This window comes from Rhinopithecus bieti, unplaced genomic scaffold (genome assembly GCF_001698545.2).
Source record: "Rhinopithecus bieti isolate Rb0 unplaced genomic scaffold, ASM169854v2 scaffold_9667, whole genome shotgun sequence".
In the NCBI taxonomy this organism is placed as follows: Eukaryota; Metazoa; Chordata; class Mammalia; order Primates; family Cercopithecidae; genus Rhinopithecus; species Rhinopithecus bieti.
In genome coordinates, this window is record NW_016806207.1 from 795354 (window position 1) to 811648 (window position 16295).

The following is a 16295-nucleotide window of genomic DNA, read 5'->3' on the forward strand; positions in this document are numbered from 1 at the left end:
TAGTGGGGTTGCTGGGTCATGTGTTAATTTTGTTTTGAGTTCTTTGAGAAATTGCCAAACCGCTTTCCACAATGGTTGAAATAATGTACACTCTTAACAGCAGTGCATAAATGTTCTCTTTTCTCCACAACCTCCCCAGCATCTGTTGTTTTTTGACTTTTTAATAATAGCCATTCTAACTGATGTGAGATGGCATTTCATTGTGGTGTTGATTTGCATTTCTCTAATGATTACTGATGTTGAGCATTTTTTCATATGCTTGTTGGCTCTGTGTATGTCTTCTTTTGAGAAGCATTTCTTCTCTGTGAGGATTAAACTGTATAAGGTACTTAGTGTAGTGTCTCGACATCACAGACACTGCATAAATACATGATTTTTATTGTTTTCATTGGAAATTTCCTCTTTTGTTGAATTGAAATCTTTCTTCCTGGAGCTAATTCCAATTAATCTTAGTTCTTACCTCTGAGGACCCCATAAAACAGGCTTTACGAAACACAGACTCTGAAATAATAAAGAAATTATTATATAAGCTAAATACTGCTCTTTCACTCTTTTCTGACATTTTTTATCTTAATCCCCTGTACCTTCTTACTAGTGGTTATGGTGGTTCCCAAACCTGTCTGCCCTTTAGAATTGTCTGAGGAGCCTTTTTTTGTTGTTGTTGTTGAGACAGAGTCCCGGTCTGTCGCCCAGGCTTGAGTGCAGTGGTGCCATCGCGGCTCACTGCAAGCTCCGCCTCCCGGGTTCACGCCATTCTCCTGCCTCAGCCTCCCGAGTGGCTGGGACTACAGGCACCAGCCACCATGCTCGGCTAATTTTGTTTTGTATTTTTAGTAGAGACAGGGTTTCACCATGTTAGCCAGGATGGTCTCAATCTCCTGACCTCGTGATCTGCCCGCGTGGGCCTCCCAAAGTGCTGGGATTACGGGGGTGAGCCACCGCGCCTGACCGCCTTTTTTTTTTTTTTGAGACAAAGTCTCACTGTGTTGCCCAGGCTGGAGTGCAGTGGCATGACCTTGGCTCACTGCAGCCTTCATCTCCCGGGCTCAAGTGATTCTTCTGCCTCAGCCTCCCGAGTAGCTGGGATTGCAGGCATATGCCACCACATCCAGCTAATTTTTGTATTTTTAGTAGAAATGGGGTTTCACCATGTTGGCCAGACTGGTCTTGAACTCCCAACCTCAAGTGATCCGCCTCCCAAAGTGCTGGGATTACAGGCGTGAGCCACTGCTCCTGACCGAGGAGCTTTTATTAAGTACATATTCTTGAATTTGTAGGTCTGGAATGGGGCTCAAGCACATACATTTTTAAAAAGCATCCCATTTGATTCAGGTGTATGCAGTTTAGAACCTGCAGCTCTAACCTGTTGGTAGATAAATCATTGGTGTTAGGAAGAAGAGGCTGTGATTTGCTAAGCTGGTCCTGTAAAGCAGAGTTTCTCAACTTCTATACTCTTGACAATTTGGGCCAGATAATTATTTTGTTGAGGCAGGCTTTTCTGTGCACTGTGAGATGTTTAGTAGCATCCTGAGCCTTTGCTTACTAGATGCCAGCAGCACCTCCCTGTTCCCACTCCCAAGCTGTGACAAGCAAAACTTATTCAGAGGTTGCCAAATGACCCTTGAGGAAGAAAATCACCCCAGATAGAGAACCACTGCCATAAAAGATGGAGATGTCATGGTTCTGATAGTTGGAGAATAGTTCAGAATATCTCTCAATATACTTCCTTCTCTTACTATTCTCTTGCATAGGTGCTACAAGTGACCAATCACAAAATTTGTGGCTGGTACTTATTTCAGTTTTTCTAATTTTCTATTACACAGTAGATTGCACATGGTCCTGTAATCCACCATTAGTACTAAAACACTGCTAGTCTTTTTTTTTTTTTTTTTTTTGAGACGGAGTCTTGCTCTGTTGTTCAGGCTGGAGTGCAGTGGCATGATCTCGGCTCACTGCAACCTCCGCCTCCTGGGTTCAAGTGATTTTCCTGCCTCAGCCTCGTGAGTAGCTGGGATTACAGGCATACACCACCACACCGGCTACTTTTTTTAATTATTTGTAGAGACGGGATTTCACCACGTTGGCCAGGCTGGTCTCCAACTCCTGACCTCAGGTGATCCACCCACCTCGGCCTCCCCAAGTGCTGGGATTACAGGCCTGTGCCACCGTGCCTGGCCAATACTGCTAGTCTTTTAAAACATTCTTGTTCGTAGCATTAATAGTCATAACAACCTGATACATGCTCCAGTAGCAGGGAAAGAATCCTCCATTTAGGTATTTCATTGCATGCTCATTTTAGTATTCTGTTACTGATATTTATCCTTCTTTGTATATACCAACCTTCCTCCACCCCCTCTCCAAACCATACAGACACTAGTCTACAAGAAGAATACGCTCAAGAAGACCAGCACCCAGTGGACACATGAGCTGTTATATGTCTAACTAGGTTCCTACTCAACTCTGTTTTGCAGTGAGAGCTTACAAGAAAATTGTAGAATTGAGACACCTCCTGGAAATTGCCGAGAGCAACTACAAACACTTGGGAGGCATAACAGAAGAAGATTTAAAGCAGAAGAAAGAACAGCTCGAGTCTGAAAAGTAATGTCCTCAAAACTTTAATGATTTGTTTTTAAATACCTCTGTAAATGCCATGTGAGGGTTTGTTCATCAGCAACTTTTTCTTTCATCTTGCCAAAGGGTGTTAGGTTCCATCCTGCTTTTCTCCTAAGCCCCAGATGGCAAAGGAGTTAAGATTTTTAAATAATTGTGATAAAATACACATAAAATTTACCGTCTTAACCATTTTTAAGTATACCGTTCAGTAGTGTTAAGTACGTTCCCATCGTTGTGCAACCAATCTCCAGAACTCTCTTCATCTTGCAAAACTGACATTCTAATGTAGTCTCTGAACATTTCCATCAGGCTACACTGCCCATTCATAAATCTGAGACTAGGTCTTATGTTCACTGATTATAGTACCCATCAGAGAATGCTCTTGCATCTAGAGGCAGTGAGCAAGTGCATGGTTGTCTCTACCTTTCACTTTCTGCACCCTAAATTGGCTCTCTGAATGATGGGTACCTCTCTAATTGCAGTTGGCTCTCTGTATCTGTGGGCTCCACATCGTGCATGCAACCAAACTTGGAGAGACAATAATCAGGAAAAAAAAAAAAAAAAAAAAGGATGGTTGTGTCTTTGCTGAACATTTATAGAGTTTTTTTCCTTGTTATTATTCCCTAAATAATGTGCTACAACAACTTATACTACTACAATAAGTAATCTAGAGATGATTCAAAGTATACAGGAGAATGCATATAGATTATATGCAGATACATATGTACTATACCATTTTAATGTAAGGGACTTAGCATCTGTGGGTTTTGGTGTCTGGGGCTTCCTGGAACCAATTCCTCTTTGATACTGAGGGACTACTGTAGTTAATAGCTGCTGGGATAGAGGATGCCATGAGCTTCTTTCATCCTACTGTCTCTGCTTGTCTATCTGCTTTCCAGAATGGACAGGGAACAGAAAGAGATAGGAAACTTTGGATTTAATCAAACATGGGTCCGGAAAGAGAACCACACATGGATTCCCTTCTTTGTTCTCTGCTTTTCCTGCCCTTTCCTTTGGTTGCGTCTTGTTCCGTCACACTCTTAGAACTGCCTGTTTCCCTTTTTCCACCCACTTCCGAATCGAGCTCTGAAAGAGGTCTGCGAACTGTATTCAGAGTAACATCTAAATCTTTGATAAGGATTAATGTGGTTAAGCTGACATTTGGCTCTAGTTTAAAAGAAAGAAAGAAAAAAAATAAGGATTAATGTGTCATTCTTCCATGGATGGGTACTTGGGAATTTAAACAGAAGGCAAAACATTAGGCCAAAATACTCTTTTTTTCTGTTTTTTTTTTTCCCTGCTACCCTATTAACTGAAACTATCTCTTGATGTGATTTTGATTTTAGACACTAGGAAGCTGTGGCAGACTGATTTTTTTTGTTTGTTTGTTTTAAATCAGGGGCTTTCTTGGTATCTCACAAATCATATCATATAGGTGGCTGTCCCCTGCCTCTATATTGTTTGAAGTGTTTTGAGATGTAGAATTTTTTTTAGTGTTAGCCTTGGTCTAAGAGCCTAGCTGAAAGTTCTTAGATTCCTTGTAGTCTAGAAAAGTACTTCATGGTGGAAAAATTATTTCCTACTAATGAGCTTTAAATTTTGGTTTCCTTTACTTTTCTCCTAAAGCAGATTACTATACTACCACTACAGCTATTTATATTACTTCTAAGCACTACTATATGCTATGCACCAGAGAAGCCCCTTAGATACCTTATCTCAGGCAATCCTCACAACTCCATGAGCTATACGGATTAGGACACCAAGACTTAATATAGAGGTTAAGTAACTTGGGTAAAGTCACAGAGCGGGTAGAGCCAGGATTTGAGCCTAAGTCTATGATTCTAACCCTGTTTAAGATCATTATAATTTTAATAGTCTTTAATGGAACTTTTAGTCGAATAGTTATGGATTAGTCTCTCAGTGTGAAATATTATTAATGTAAGTGATTTTTGAACAGAGTTTTTTTTAAAAAAATGCTTTATGTTTGTGCCAGAATGCATTTTCATATCAGCTAAGATGGCAGTGTTTCTTCTAAATTCCACCCTGAGTGAGTTTTAATTCTTCTCTAGCATTTGTTCTCCACTTTGTGTTAAGTGCATCTTTTTTTGTTTTGTTTTTGTTTTTCTTTTTTTTGAGACTGAGTCTCCCTCTGTCTCCCAGGCTGGAGTACAATTGTGTGATCTCAGCTCACTCCAATCTCCACCTCCTGGGTTCAAGCAGTTCTCCCGCTTCAGCCTCCCAAGTAGCTGGGATTACAGGCACCTGCCATCATGCCCAGCTAATTTCTGTATTTTTGTAGGGAAGGGGTTTCCCCATGTTGGCCAGGCTGGTTTTGAACTCTTGACCTTAGGTGATCTGCCCACCTCAGCCTCCCAAAGTGCTGGGATTACAGGCGTGAGCCACCACACTGACTTTTTTTTTTTTTCATTTTTAGTAGAGATACAGTTTCATCATGTTGGCCAGGCTGGTCTCAAATTTCTGGCCTCAAGTGATTCACCTGCCTCGGCCTCCCAAAGTGTTGGGATTACTGGCATGAGCCACCACACCTCGCTGTGTTAAGTGCATCTTAAGACGTTTATTCTTTGGGTACAAACTCCTGATCTTAGATATAGTTGTAAAGAAAAACTGGGCAAGTATTGGCTTGAGGGATATCTTTTGATTTTTGTTGTTGTCCATCAGTTAGACCAATCTCTCAATACAATAAAACATATTTGTGTTACTCTGTCCTGGGGATGATATTCCCTTCTTAATTGCGGAACTTCTAGGCTTCCACAATTAACATTCTTCCTCTCTATCCCCAATCTTAACCTTACTCACTTCTGTACCAGAGCTACTACTGTATATTCTTAGATTGCCCTTCTGGGACCCAACCTAACATGCCTTGGGAATTCTGTTTCCCCTCACCATCCAGCCATAAGGTAGAAAAATCCTGGTTCAAATTACGTCTCCTCTTGTCTGGATTATTGTGACATCCTCCTAATAGGTCTCCTACTTCCTGTCCCTGCCTTCATATCCCCCACTCCCCTACCCTGTAGTCTATTCTCAACACAGTATCCAGAGTAATCATATTAAAACAGGGTAATCATATCATATCCATTGTAATCATATTAAAACAGTATCCAGGGCAATCATTACAGGTCAGATTGTGCCATTTTTTCTGCTCGGACCCTCCAGTGGCTTCCCATTTCCTTCAGCGTAAAAGCCAAAGTCTTTACTATGATTTAAAAGGTCCTACTTACTCTGGTTCTCTTTTACGTCTCTGACTCACACTACTGTCCCTCTCCTTTTTCTTTTTTTGGAAAGGGTCTCACTCTGTCACCCAGGCTTGAGTGCAGTGGTATGATCACAGCTTACTGCAGCCTTGATCTCTTGGGCTCAAGGGATCCCCCCACCTCAGTTTCCCAAGTAGCTAGGACTACAGGTGTGCATCACCATGCAGATAATTTAAAAAAAAATGTTTTTGGGGGTAGAGATGGGGGTCTCACTATGTTACCCAGGCTGGTCTTGAACTCCTGGGCTCAAGCAATTCTTCTGCCTTGGCCTCCCAAAGTGCTAGGATTACAGGCGTGAACCACTGTGCCTGGCCTCTCTCTCTCTCTCTTTTTTTTTTTTTTGAGACAGAGTCTTGCTCTGTCATCCACGCTGGAGGGTAGCGGCATGATCTCAGCTCACTGCATCCACGCCTCCTAGGTTCAAGTGATTCTCATGCATCCGCTTCCCAAGTAGCTGGGATTTCAGGTGTGTGCCACCACATCTGACTTTTTTTTTTTCGTATTTTTAGTAGAGATAGGGTTACACCGTGTTGGCCAGGCTGGCCTCAAATGATCCACCTGCCTCAGCCTCCCAAAGTGCTGGGATTACAGGCATGAGCCACCATGCCTGGCTTCCCTTTTATTCTTTAAACGATTCTATCGTATTGGCCTCTGTTTTTCTTGTACTTCTTCAGGCATACTTCTACTTTAGGGCCTTTGCACTTGTTCCTTTTGTCTGGAATGCTTTTCCTCTAATGTCTACAGGGTTATCTCTCTTATTTTCTTCAGGGCTTGGCTTAGAAGCCCCTTTATCAGTAAAGCCTTCCCTAGCCACTGTATGAAATGTTAAGCTCCTCTTCCACAACATTTTATACTACTCTTTCCTGCTTTATTTTTGTTTTCTCCTTTAGCACTTACTACCTTCCAACATACCATATATTTTACTTATTTATTTTCCTTATTGTCTGCATATCTCTACTATGCAGTAGTAAGGTCCAGGAAGGCAGATTTTGGGCCTTTCGTTCACCACTGTATCCCCAGTACCTAAGTCAGTGCTCGTTCGTAGTAGAACCTTAATACATATTTGTTGAATAAATGATTTCTTTGTTTTATTTGCCTTAAATACAATGCATGAATGCTTTCCACTATTAAAAATAGTTAGTTGACATTGGTGATTGATTTTAAAATTTTGTTTTGATAGGACCATCAAAGAACTACAGGGCCAGCTGGAGTATGAACGACTACGTAGAGAAAAATTAGAATGTCAGCTTGATGAATACCGAGCAGAAGTTGATCAACTCAGGGAAACACTGGAAAAAATTCAAGTCCCCAGCTTTGTGGCTATGGTTGGTGTCCTTTTTAATACATTTATTTTTCTCAACAAATATATACAAGAGTGGCTAAGAGTACAAGCTTTGGGCTGGGGCTCTTTGGACTTGAATCCTGGCTATAGTCTTTTTTGATTTGGGCTACTCATTTAACCTTTTTGTGCCTCAGCTATAAACTGGCGATGATAACTTATACTTTCTAGAGCTGATGACAGGATTAAAGGAATATATGTACACACACACACTATATGTAACTATGTAACTTTCTATATACACACACACATGTCTGTCTATCTATCTATCTATCTATCTATCTATCTATCTATCTATCTATCTATCTATCTATCTTCAAACAGCAGCCTGGTTCCTAAGTATTATTGTTAATATTGTACCATAGAAGGAGAAAATATTCTCATAAGCAGAGTAATCAATAAGAATTCTAAGACAGCTAGAGGATATGTATATTTTAATATTCTAAATAACCAAAATAAAGTGCTTTGAATGGAATCCATATTTCCTTTCCATAGGGAAGTTTCTTCATCAGTCATCATGGATGAATTAATTCTGTTTGAGGCTTGTGTCACCTCAAATCTGATCTATTAATATTATAGAATCTTCCTGGCTTCTTTTTATTTTGCACAAACTAGTCATTGGTCTCTTCAATAACCACTTTAAAAATATTAAAATAGGCCGGGCGCAGTGGCTCAAGCCTATAATCCCAGCACTATTGGGAGGCCGAGACGGGTGGATACACGAGGTCAGGAGATCGAGCCATCCTGGCTAACACGGTGAAACCCCGTCTCTTACTAAAAAAATACAAAAAAAAAACTAAGCCGGGCGACGTGGCGGGTGCCTGTAGTCCTAGCTACTTGGGAGGCGAGGCAGGAGATGGCGTACCGAGCGGGGCTGAGTGACCTGGAGATCCGGCCATTGCACTCCAGCCTGGGCGGCAGAGCGAGACTCCGTCTCAAAAAAAAAAAAAAAAAAAAAAAAAAAATTAAAATAATAAAACATGTTTGTTGTATAGTGTTAAAAACAAAATAGATGTTCCTTCTGACACTAAGTTCCACTCTCCAGAAGAAGTTATTGTTAACAATTTAGTACATACCATATTAGACAAAATTCTATGTATCTGCAAACATGTATGTGTATGTCTATGCATATGCAAATATAATCACTTCCTCAGTTTCTCTGGGTTTTGGTATCTCACCAGTGGTTGATTTTCCAAGAAATATAATTAACTATAATAATTAATCTATTCTCTTCATTTTGCAACCCTCTTCTTGTATGACCTTTAGCACATGGGGAAACTTTAGTATCAGAGAGGCCAGCTGTACAGTCATGTGTTGGTTAGAGGGCTACAGGACACAGTACCATTTATAACTTACTGCTTCCAATCAAATCTGTTACCTCTCCACCTTGTGGCAGGGACTCTGTGACTCCCAGTCTCCTCAAAAGTAGAAAGGTAAGTTGTTGTTCTTTGTTTTGTCTTTTTTTGACACAGGGTGTTGCTCTTGTCACCCATACTTCAGTGGAGTGGTGCCATCATAGGGCACTGTAGCCTCAAACTCCCTAGGTTCAAGTGATCCTCTTGCCTCAGCCTTCCAGGTAGCTGGGACTATAGGCATGCACCAACACACCTGGCCAATTAGGTGTTTTTTTTTTTTCTATAAGGTTGGGATCTTGCTTTGTTGTCAAGGCTAAGTTGTTGTTCTTCAGCTGCCTAGGTGGGACAATATTTTGGGGTGGTCACCCAAGCTGCACATTTTCTTTTGAACCATTCCAAACTGTCTACTTAGAAATGTTTTCTGTCTTTTAGCTATTTAGAAATTCTCTTTGCTTACTCAGAAGCATCTGTTCTCAGGTTGGATCTGGTTTCATACTCCATAGTTTTGCTTCCCTAAAACTTCACTTTACCAACAATGTGTAGGCTTTCAGGAGAGCTGACTCAAGGTCCCTGTGCTCAGAATTCATTGTTTTTTGCATTCTTGCTTTAGGTTATACCTAATTTTTGTAAATAAGCAAATGTCACTGAGCTTTCATGGCAGCTGCAACTCTGGCACTGTTTATTTTCACTTGCAAAAGCTTGAATCTCAATTTCCTTGTCTTTAAAATGAGGAATAATAATACCTACCTCTTGGGATTGTATTGATGTTAAATGGAATATTATGTAGAAATCCTGAATGCGGTTTCTAGTATAGGTTTCTACCTATACTATATAGGTATACCTCTATATACCTATAGAGGTATTCACTATATAGTAGTAGTCATTGTATTATTTACTCCCTTTCTTTTTTTCCATTTTCTATATTACAGATGAATTGATATGGTCAGTGGATAAATAAATGTGTAGAGCCACATGCAGCTAAGGATAGGAAGAATTTATTTGGGAGTCTAATTATATATAAAGTATAAGTAAAATGAACTTATTCAGAACTATAAATATGGAATCCTCAAGAAGCTCTAAGTCTTTCTCCTGCCACCTTCTGGTCAGGACCTATGATTGCATTCTATTGTACTTTAAGATCCTCAGACCCCAAAATAATCAGCAATAGTACAATTTTTACTGAGAAAAAAATTCTTAGAATAGTTTCCTAGGATAGTTTGACATATATAAAGCACTTAAATAGCTTTTTGATAACAGCTGTTTTTATAGCACCTTCTCAGATATTATCTCATTTTAGTCTGCATCAACCCTATGAGGAGGTAGAATGATATATATATATATATATTTGATCCTGTGTTATAAATGAGAAAGCAGAGGCTCAGAGAAGTTGAGAGTCTTGTTAGAGCATACAGCTAGTGTAAGGCAGGAGCAAACTCAGAATCTCTGCCTCCAGATTATATTTTTCTAATACTTCTGTGGAAATGACTATCAAATCCATACTTTAGTACTGTTGTCCCCACCAGGGCTCCCCACCTGTATTTCTCACTGCTCGTCAACTGGACATTTCCACCTGAAATTCCCAGTGGTGCTTGAATTAAAAAAAAAAAAATGTTCAGAACCAAGCTCATTATCAAGACCAGATTCTCTCCCCTATCTCTGCATTTAAATTAATGGCATCACTATTTTCTCAACTACCCAGTCTTGGACTCTTAATGATTAGCCATGTTTTCTCCTTTAGGTCATACAAAAAGTGAGCCCATCCCGTAGGTGGGAACATGCTCTCTACTTTCACTGCTTCCCTAGTTTAGGTTTCTGTATCTTTCTATCTGAACTACTGTGATAGAATTTTGGTATTTACTCCTTCCCTATCCAAATCCATTTGACTCACAGTGGTCAGCCTGATTTTCTTGTCCTCCTTGGATTGAAAATCTTCCTTACCTGAATAAGTACTGATTCTTCAGTTTGACATTCAGCCCTAACCTACCTCACCAACCTTATTTTTGTCTATTCTCCTACATATATTAATAGCTTATTTTTTCTTAAGCTACCCTATGCTTTCCCATCATTAAACCTTTGTTCAGTTTGTCCATATATCTTGAAAACTGCCTGTTGACTCTGTAAAATCCCCTAGGAACCATCTCATTTATCACCCCTTTCCTAGTCTCCCTGGTCACACGTGATCTCTCCTTCCATCAAGCACCTTGTACTGGTCTGAGGGCTTCTTGTCATTTGTAGTACAGCATGATTGGGCACTTAGTTTACCCACAGTACTGAAAATCTAAGTTTTATGAGATCATTTAACTTATGTTAATAACATCATCTTGGTCATCATTAACAACAGGTTTTGAGTATATTGGGCTTAGTGTTAAGACTTTATATTCAGCAGATACCATCTTCATTTTACAAATGAAGAAATCAACTCTCAGATAAAATAAACAATTTATAAAGTTACAAAGCTTGTTAGATGGCTAGCCATGATTTCAACCTGTCTGGCCCCAAGTCTATGCTTTTAACACCACTTGTTACTGCTATTATAAACCCCTCACACTCCCTCTTTCTGTGCTTTTAGGAACATTTATTTTGAAAATGTTTCTTTGAAAACTTCTGATGATAGCTTTTTTTTTTTTTCTGAGACGAGTCTCGCTCTGTTGCCCAGACTGGAGAGCAGTGGCGCGATCTTGGCTCACTGCAACCTTCACCTCCCAGGTTCAAGCAATTCTTTGCCTCAGCCTCCCAAGTGGCTGGGAGTACAGGCGCCCACCACCATGCCTGGCTAATTTTTTTGTATTTTTAATAGAGACGGGGGTTTCACTATCTTGGCCAGGCTGGTCTTGAACTCCTGACCTTGTGATCCACCCACCTCGGCCTCCCAAAGTGCTGGGATTACATGTGTGAGTCACTGTGCCTGGCCTGATGATAGCTTTTTAATAGGGTTAATTTACTTATGAAAACTTAAAAATTGGTAATAATTTTGTTAAAATGTTACACTATAAGTTCAAACATATATTTCAAGATATGTCTTAAATTGGAAGTTGAGATGATAAAATATAACGTAGGATATCTTCATGACCTTGGGGTAGGAAAAAATGGGTAGACTGGACTTCATTAAAATAAGACTTCAGTTCATCAAAGATTATATGAACAGATTTGAAAAGGCAAGCCAAAGTGTAGAAAAACATATTTCCTTTCTTTCTCTCTGCTTTTCTTTCTTCTCTCCTATCTGAAAAAGTTATATCCAGAATATATAAAGAACTTATGCAAATCAATGTGAAAAAGACAGTCCAGTAAAAAAACTGGGCAAGACTTGCATAGGCACTTCACAAAAGAAGATATCCAAGTGGGCCAGTAAACATGAAATTGTGCTCAAAATCACTGGTTATTAGAAATGTAAATTAAAACCCAAACAAGATACCAATATATACCCATCAGAATGGCAAAAATTAAAATGGACGTTACCAAATGTTGGTGAGGATGTGGAACAACTGGAGATTTTATATACCAATGGTGGCAGTGTAAATTGGCTTAACCACTTTGGAAAATTAAATTCCTAGTGGAATTAGTACATGTTTCTTTGTGTACACAGGTGGACACCAAAAAATATATACATGAATGTTCTTGTCAGCCTTATTGTATATATCTCTCAAACTAGAATCATCTAAAAATTCCCTCAACAGTAATAATCAATACATTTTGCTATATTCATACAATGGAATATTATATAGCAATGAAAATGTATGAATTACTGCTCTACACATCACTACGAATGAATTTCACAAACACTGTGCTGACTAAAAGAAAGCAATATGAAAGAGTACATACTGTATGATTCCATGTAGTCCACAAATTGGTAAGATAAGTCAGTAGTGCCTAGGAAGGGGCAAATGGAGGCTTCTGGGATGCTGGTAATATCCAGTCTCTTGATCTCAGTCATGGTCACAGGGGTGTATTCCCTTTGTAAAAATTCATCAAGCTGTACCTTTTTTTTCTTTGTGCTCTTTGATATATATTGTACTTAAAACATTAAATTTAAACTAATGTTTTAATTATTTTATATATATATTTTTAAATATATACTTAAATATAATGTAATAGCTTTGGCAGAGCTGTCTGTCCACAGAGAGATTTATGTAGCACTGAACTCATAGCTTCTGTCTCCAGAACCAGTATTATTCAGGAAGTCCTTGATCTACAGCTTTGGGCCATGTTTGCTAATCAAGAATGGCTAACCGGGAACTGGCAATATTCCACGGTTACCTTCCATGTTTCACTTAACCTTATTTTCTACCTGCAAAGGTCTGGAACAAGGTTGAACTTTGATATGGTTTCTGCTGGGCTTCTCTCTGACCTATGACATCCTAGCTTATATACCTAGAGTGGCCTGTGGAGTAATTTGAGGATTTCAGGGAGTTTATCCACATTCAACTCTTGGCTTGGGGAAGTTCTAAAAGTTTGTGATATGCCTTTCTTTCTCTTTGTTTATACCCTACTCTTTTGGGGGAGAAGGGTTGGTTTTGACACTGTTAAGAGTCTGTACTGGTAAGCAAGAAGGTGGAATTCTCTTATAGTTTCATATGCTGTCTAGAATTTTCAGAGTGCATAGGCTTTTTGAAAAATAAGAATTCCATATATCCCAGCAATAAATGGTAGATCCACAAAGTCAACAGTTTTATGTGTAGAATTTTAATCTGTTCGACAAACCTGTTAATTCTTTCAGGGTAAAAAAATATATACATTTTCACCACAAGGATTTTTGTCTAATTTTGTTGTAGTAATAGACTGCATTTACATTTAGAATTGCTTTTGGTGCTTAAGCATTATGATTCATGTATTTAGTATCTTAATATATAGTTCTGTTGAGCTTAGAAGAAAACATGTAATAGGGAGAAATATACTTCTTGGCTATAATGGAAGATAAAGAAACGAGTAATCTTGGTGAAAAATGTTCTCCAAATGCAGAAACTTTTAGAAATTTGGAGATACGGAACCTTCAGTGAACAATTATGGAAGGCCCGTTGAATGCCAAGCACATATTTTCTTTTGAAGTAGTTGTATTTTAAGACTTGGTTTGATAGAACAAGTTACATATTTGGTGTTAGGAGGGACTTTGTTATTTAACCACTGTTTCTAGAAAATTTGGAATCCTTAAGGTCTCTTCTAATATATAAAAGGTAAAGAAAAATAAGTATTACTGTCTTTGGAAGTCTTTAATTAATTTTTTTGAGACGGGGTCTCACTCTGTGCCCTGGCTGGCATTCAGGGTCGTGATCTCGGCTCACTGCAGCCTCCACTTCCCAGGCTTAAGCAATCCTCCAGCCTCAGCCTCGTGAGTAGCTGGGACTACAGGCATGAGCCACCATGCCCAGCTAAATTTTTTCTGTATTTTTTGTAGAGAGGGGGGATTGTTGTCCAGGTTGGTCTCAAACTCCTGAGCTCAAAGCGATCTGCCCACGACAGCCTCCTAAAGCGCTGGGATTACAGATGTGAGCCACCATACCCTGCCTGTTTCTGGAAGTCATAACTCTTATTAAAGCACTGGAAAATTGGCTATATCTGACAAGTAGCCACCTCTTCCCCCTAAATTTTCTATATTCTTTCTGTAATTCCATCTAGTTAGATTAGGTTAAACTCCTGCCCCACCTGAGTGTTTTTCTTTTTTCTTTTGAGACAGGGTCTTGCTCTGTTGCCCAAGCTGGAGTGTAGTGGCACAGTCTCGGCTCACTGCAACCTCTGTCTCCTGGGTTCAAGTGATTCTTATGCCTCAGCCTCCTGAGCAGCTGGGATTACAGGCATGCATCACCAAGCCCAGCTAATTTTTGTATTTTTAGTGGAGATAGGGTTGGCCAGGCTGGTCTTGAACTCCTGACCTCAAGTGATCTGCCTGCCTTGGCCTCCCAAAGTGCTGGGATTATAGTCGTGAGCCACCGCACCTGGCCTCATCTTTAAAATATTTGTAACGCTACTCACTACACTTTATTTTGTATGTATAGTATGAAGAACAGTTGTATCATATGCTAAGTCCCAGTCAAAGGTTTGTTATTTTTCTTCAGACTAGCCGCTAAGCTTTTTTTCCAAGAGAAGAGACCATCTGTATTCCCCTATGCCCACAAACACCTGGCCACTATAAGAGAAAGCTAGAAGTTTATCCTGCTCTCAAGTTTGCAGCTGAGGGATATGGGAGGGACCAGATGCATGGTTGTTTTTCCAGGTGGTGTTGGATAATGGCAGCTTACTTCCATGTTCACACACTATTGAGTTAAACTAACTGGACTCCTTAGAAAAGGTGTGGGCAGGAACACCCTGGGGAACTAACTCCAGCCATGGGCTCTCCCCAGGGACATGGTCCTTGTGCTGTTCTTGGAGCCTCTGTGTTCAGAGCTGTCCTGCCTAACTAGATGCAGAGCATTTTTGATTGGAAGAATTACTCAAAGATAATTAACATCTAGTGACCACTCATTGTGTTTCTAGTCCTGCTTGCTCCTTACCATAGTATTTATTGATTCTTCCATGCTGGGTCTTAAGAATACCAAGATGGACAAGAAATATTCAGAAACAGTGAGACCAGGAGACCAGGCAAAGTGTACAATGAGACTAGAGCAGTAGACGGATCCAGTACAAAAACAAAAGAGGGAATGGGGAAGCTAGGGAATGATTCGCAGCACTATGGGACTGGCAAAAGAATCCAGATGATGACATACTAACACTTTCAGTTACCAATATCTTGTTAAATATTAGTGTCTGGGGATTTTAGGTAGAGATAAAACTGAATGAGATAACAGTGAAAATTGGCTATATCTGACAAGTAGCCACCTCTTACCCACTAAATTTTCTATATTCTTTCTCTAGTTCTTAAGGTGCCTCCTAGTCATACGATTCAGCACAATATAATACACTGGTACTTCAGATTTGGGAATTTATTCACATAAAATCCTAAAAGAAATTTAATCAGAGTTGAAAATACTAGCATGGCTAATTTTTTTTCTTTTGAATAGGCAATGTAGAAAGACAAAAATGTGTGCTAGCATGAAAATTGTATTTGACCCTCTTTTCCTTTATAGGAAGACAGTGCTTCTTGTGAGTCAAACAAAGAGAAGAGGCGAGTAAAAAAAAAGGTTTCTTCTGGAGGAGTGTTTGTGAGAAGGTACTAATCAGTGAAATGACTAAATTAACCTGCTAGATTTTTCTCTTTCATTAAAAAAATTGATATAAATGTAAATCTATACAAACTCTCAGAATTACTCTGATATGCTTCTATTCCAATTCTGAAGGCAGAAATGTTATATTAAAGAGATTTAGAGATTTTTAAAATGACATGGACTCAGTTGTACACCTTCTCCTGATATTATTCTTATATATCTCTACACAGGCAAGACAAGAGATTTATGAGTAATTAATTTTACAAGTATTTACATAAGCTTTAAAATATTAGCTGGTATAGTAATCAAAAGAAATCTAGTTATATTTCACTTTCTTTCTTTTTTTTAATTTATACTTTAAGTTCTAGGATACATGTGCATAACGTGCAGGTTTGTTACATATGGATATATGTGCCATGTTGGTGTGCTGCACCTATTAACTCGTCATTTACATTAGGTATATCTCCTAATGCTATCCCTCCCCCCACCCCCTACCCCACGACAGGCCCCGGTGTGTGATGTTCCCCACCCTGTGTCCAAGTGTTCTCATTGTTCAATTCCCACCTATGAGTGAGAACATGTG

General features: G+C 39.4%; 1 protein-coding gene across 1 annotated transcript in view; it reads right to left on the reverse strand.

Moving 5' to 3' along the window:
* Positions 1 to 231: 231 nt before the first annotated feature.
* CCDC90B (coiled-coil domain containing 90B) overlaps positions 232 to 16295 on the reverse strand; it is a 57481-nt gene continuing 41417 nt past the window's right edge. The window contains exon 9 of the mRNA XM_017875222.1: positions 232 to 501. Coding sequence (XP_017730711.1) covers positions 434 to 501 — 68 coding nt within the window. The 3' untranslated portion in view covers positions 232 to 433. The remainder of the gene's footprint in view (positions 502 to 16295) is intronic.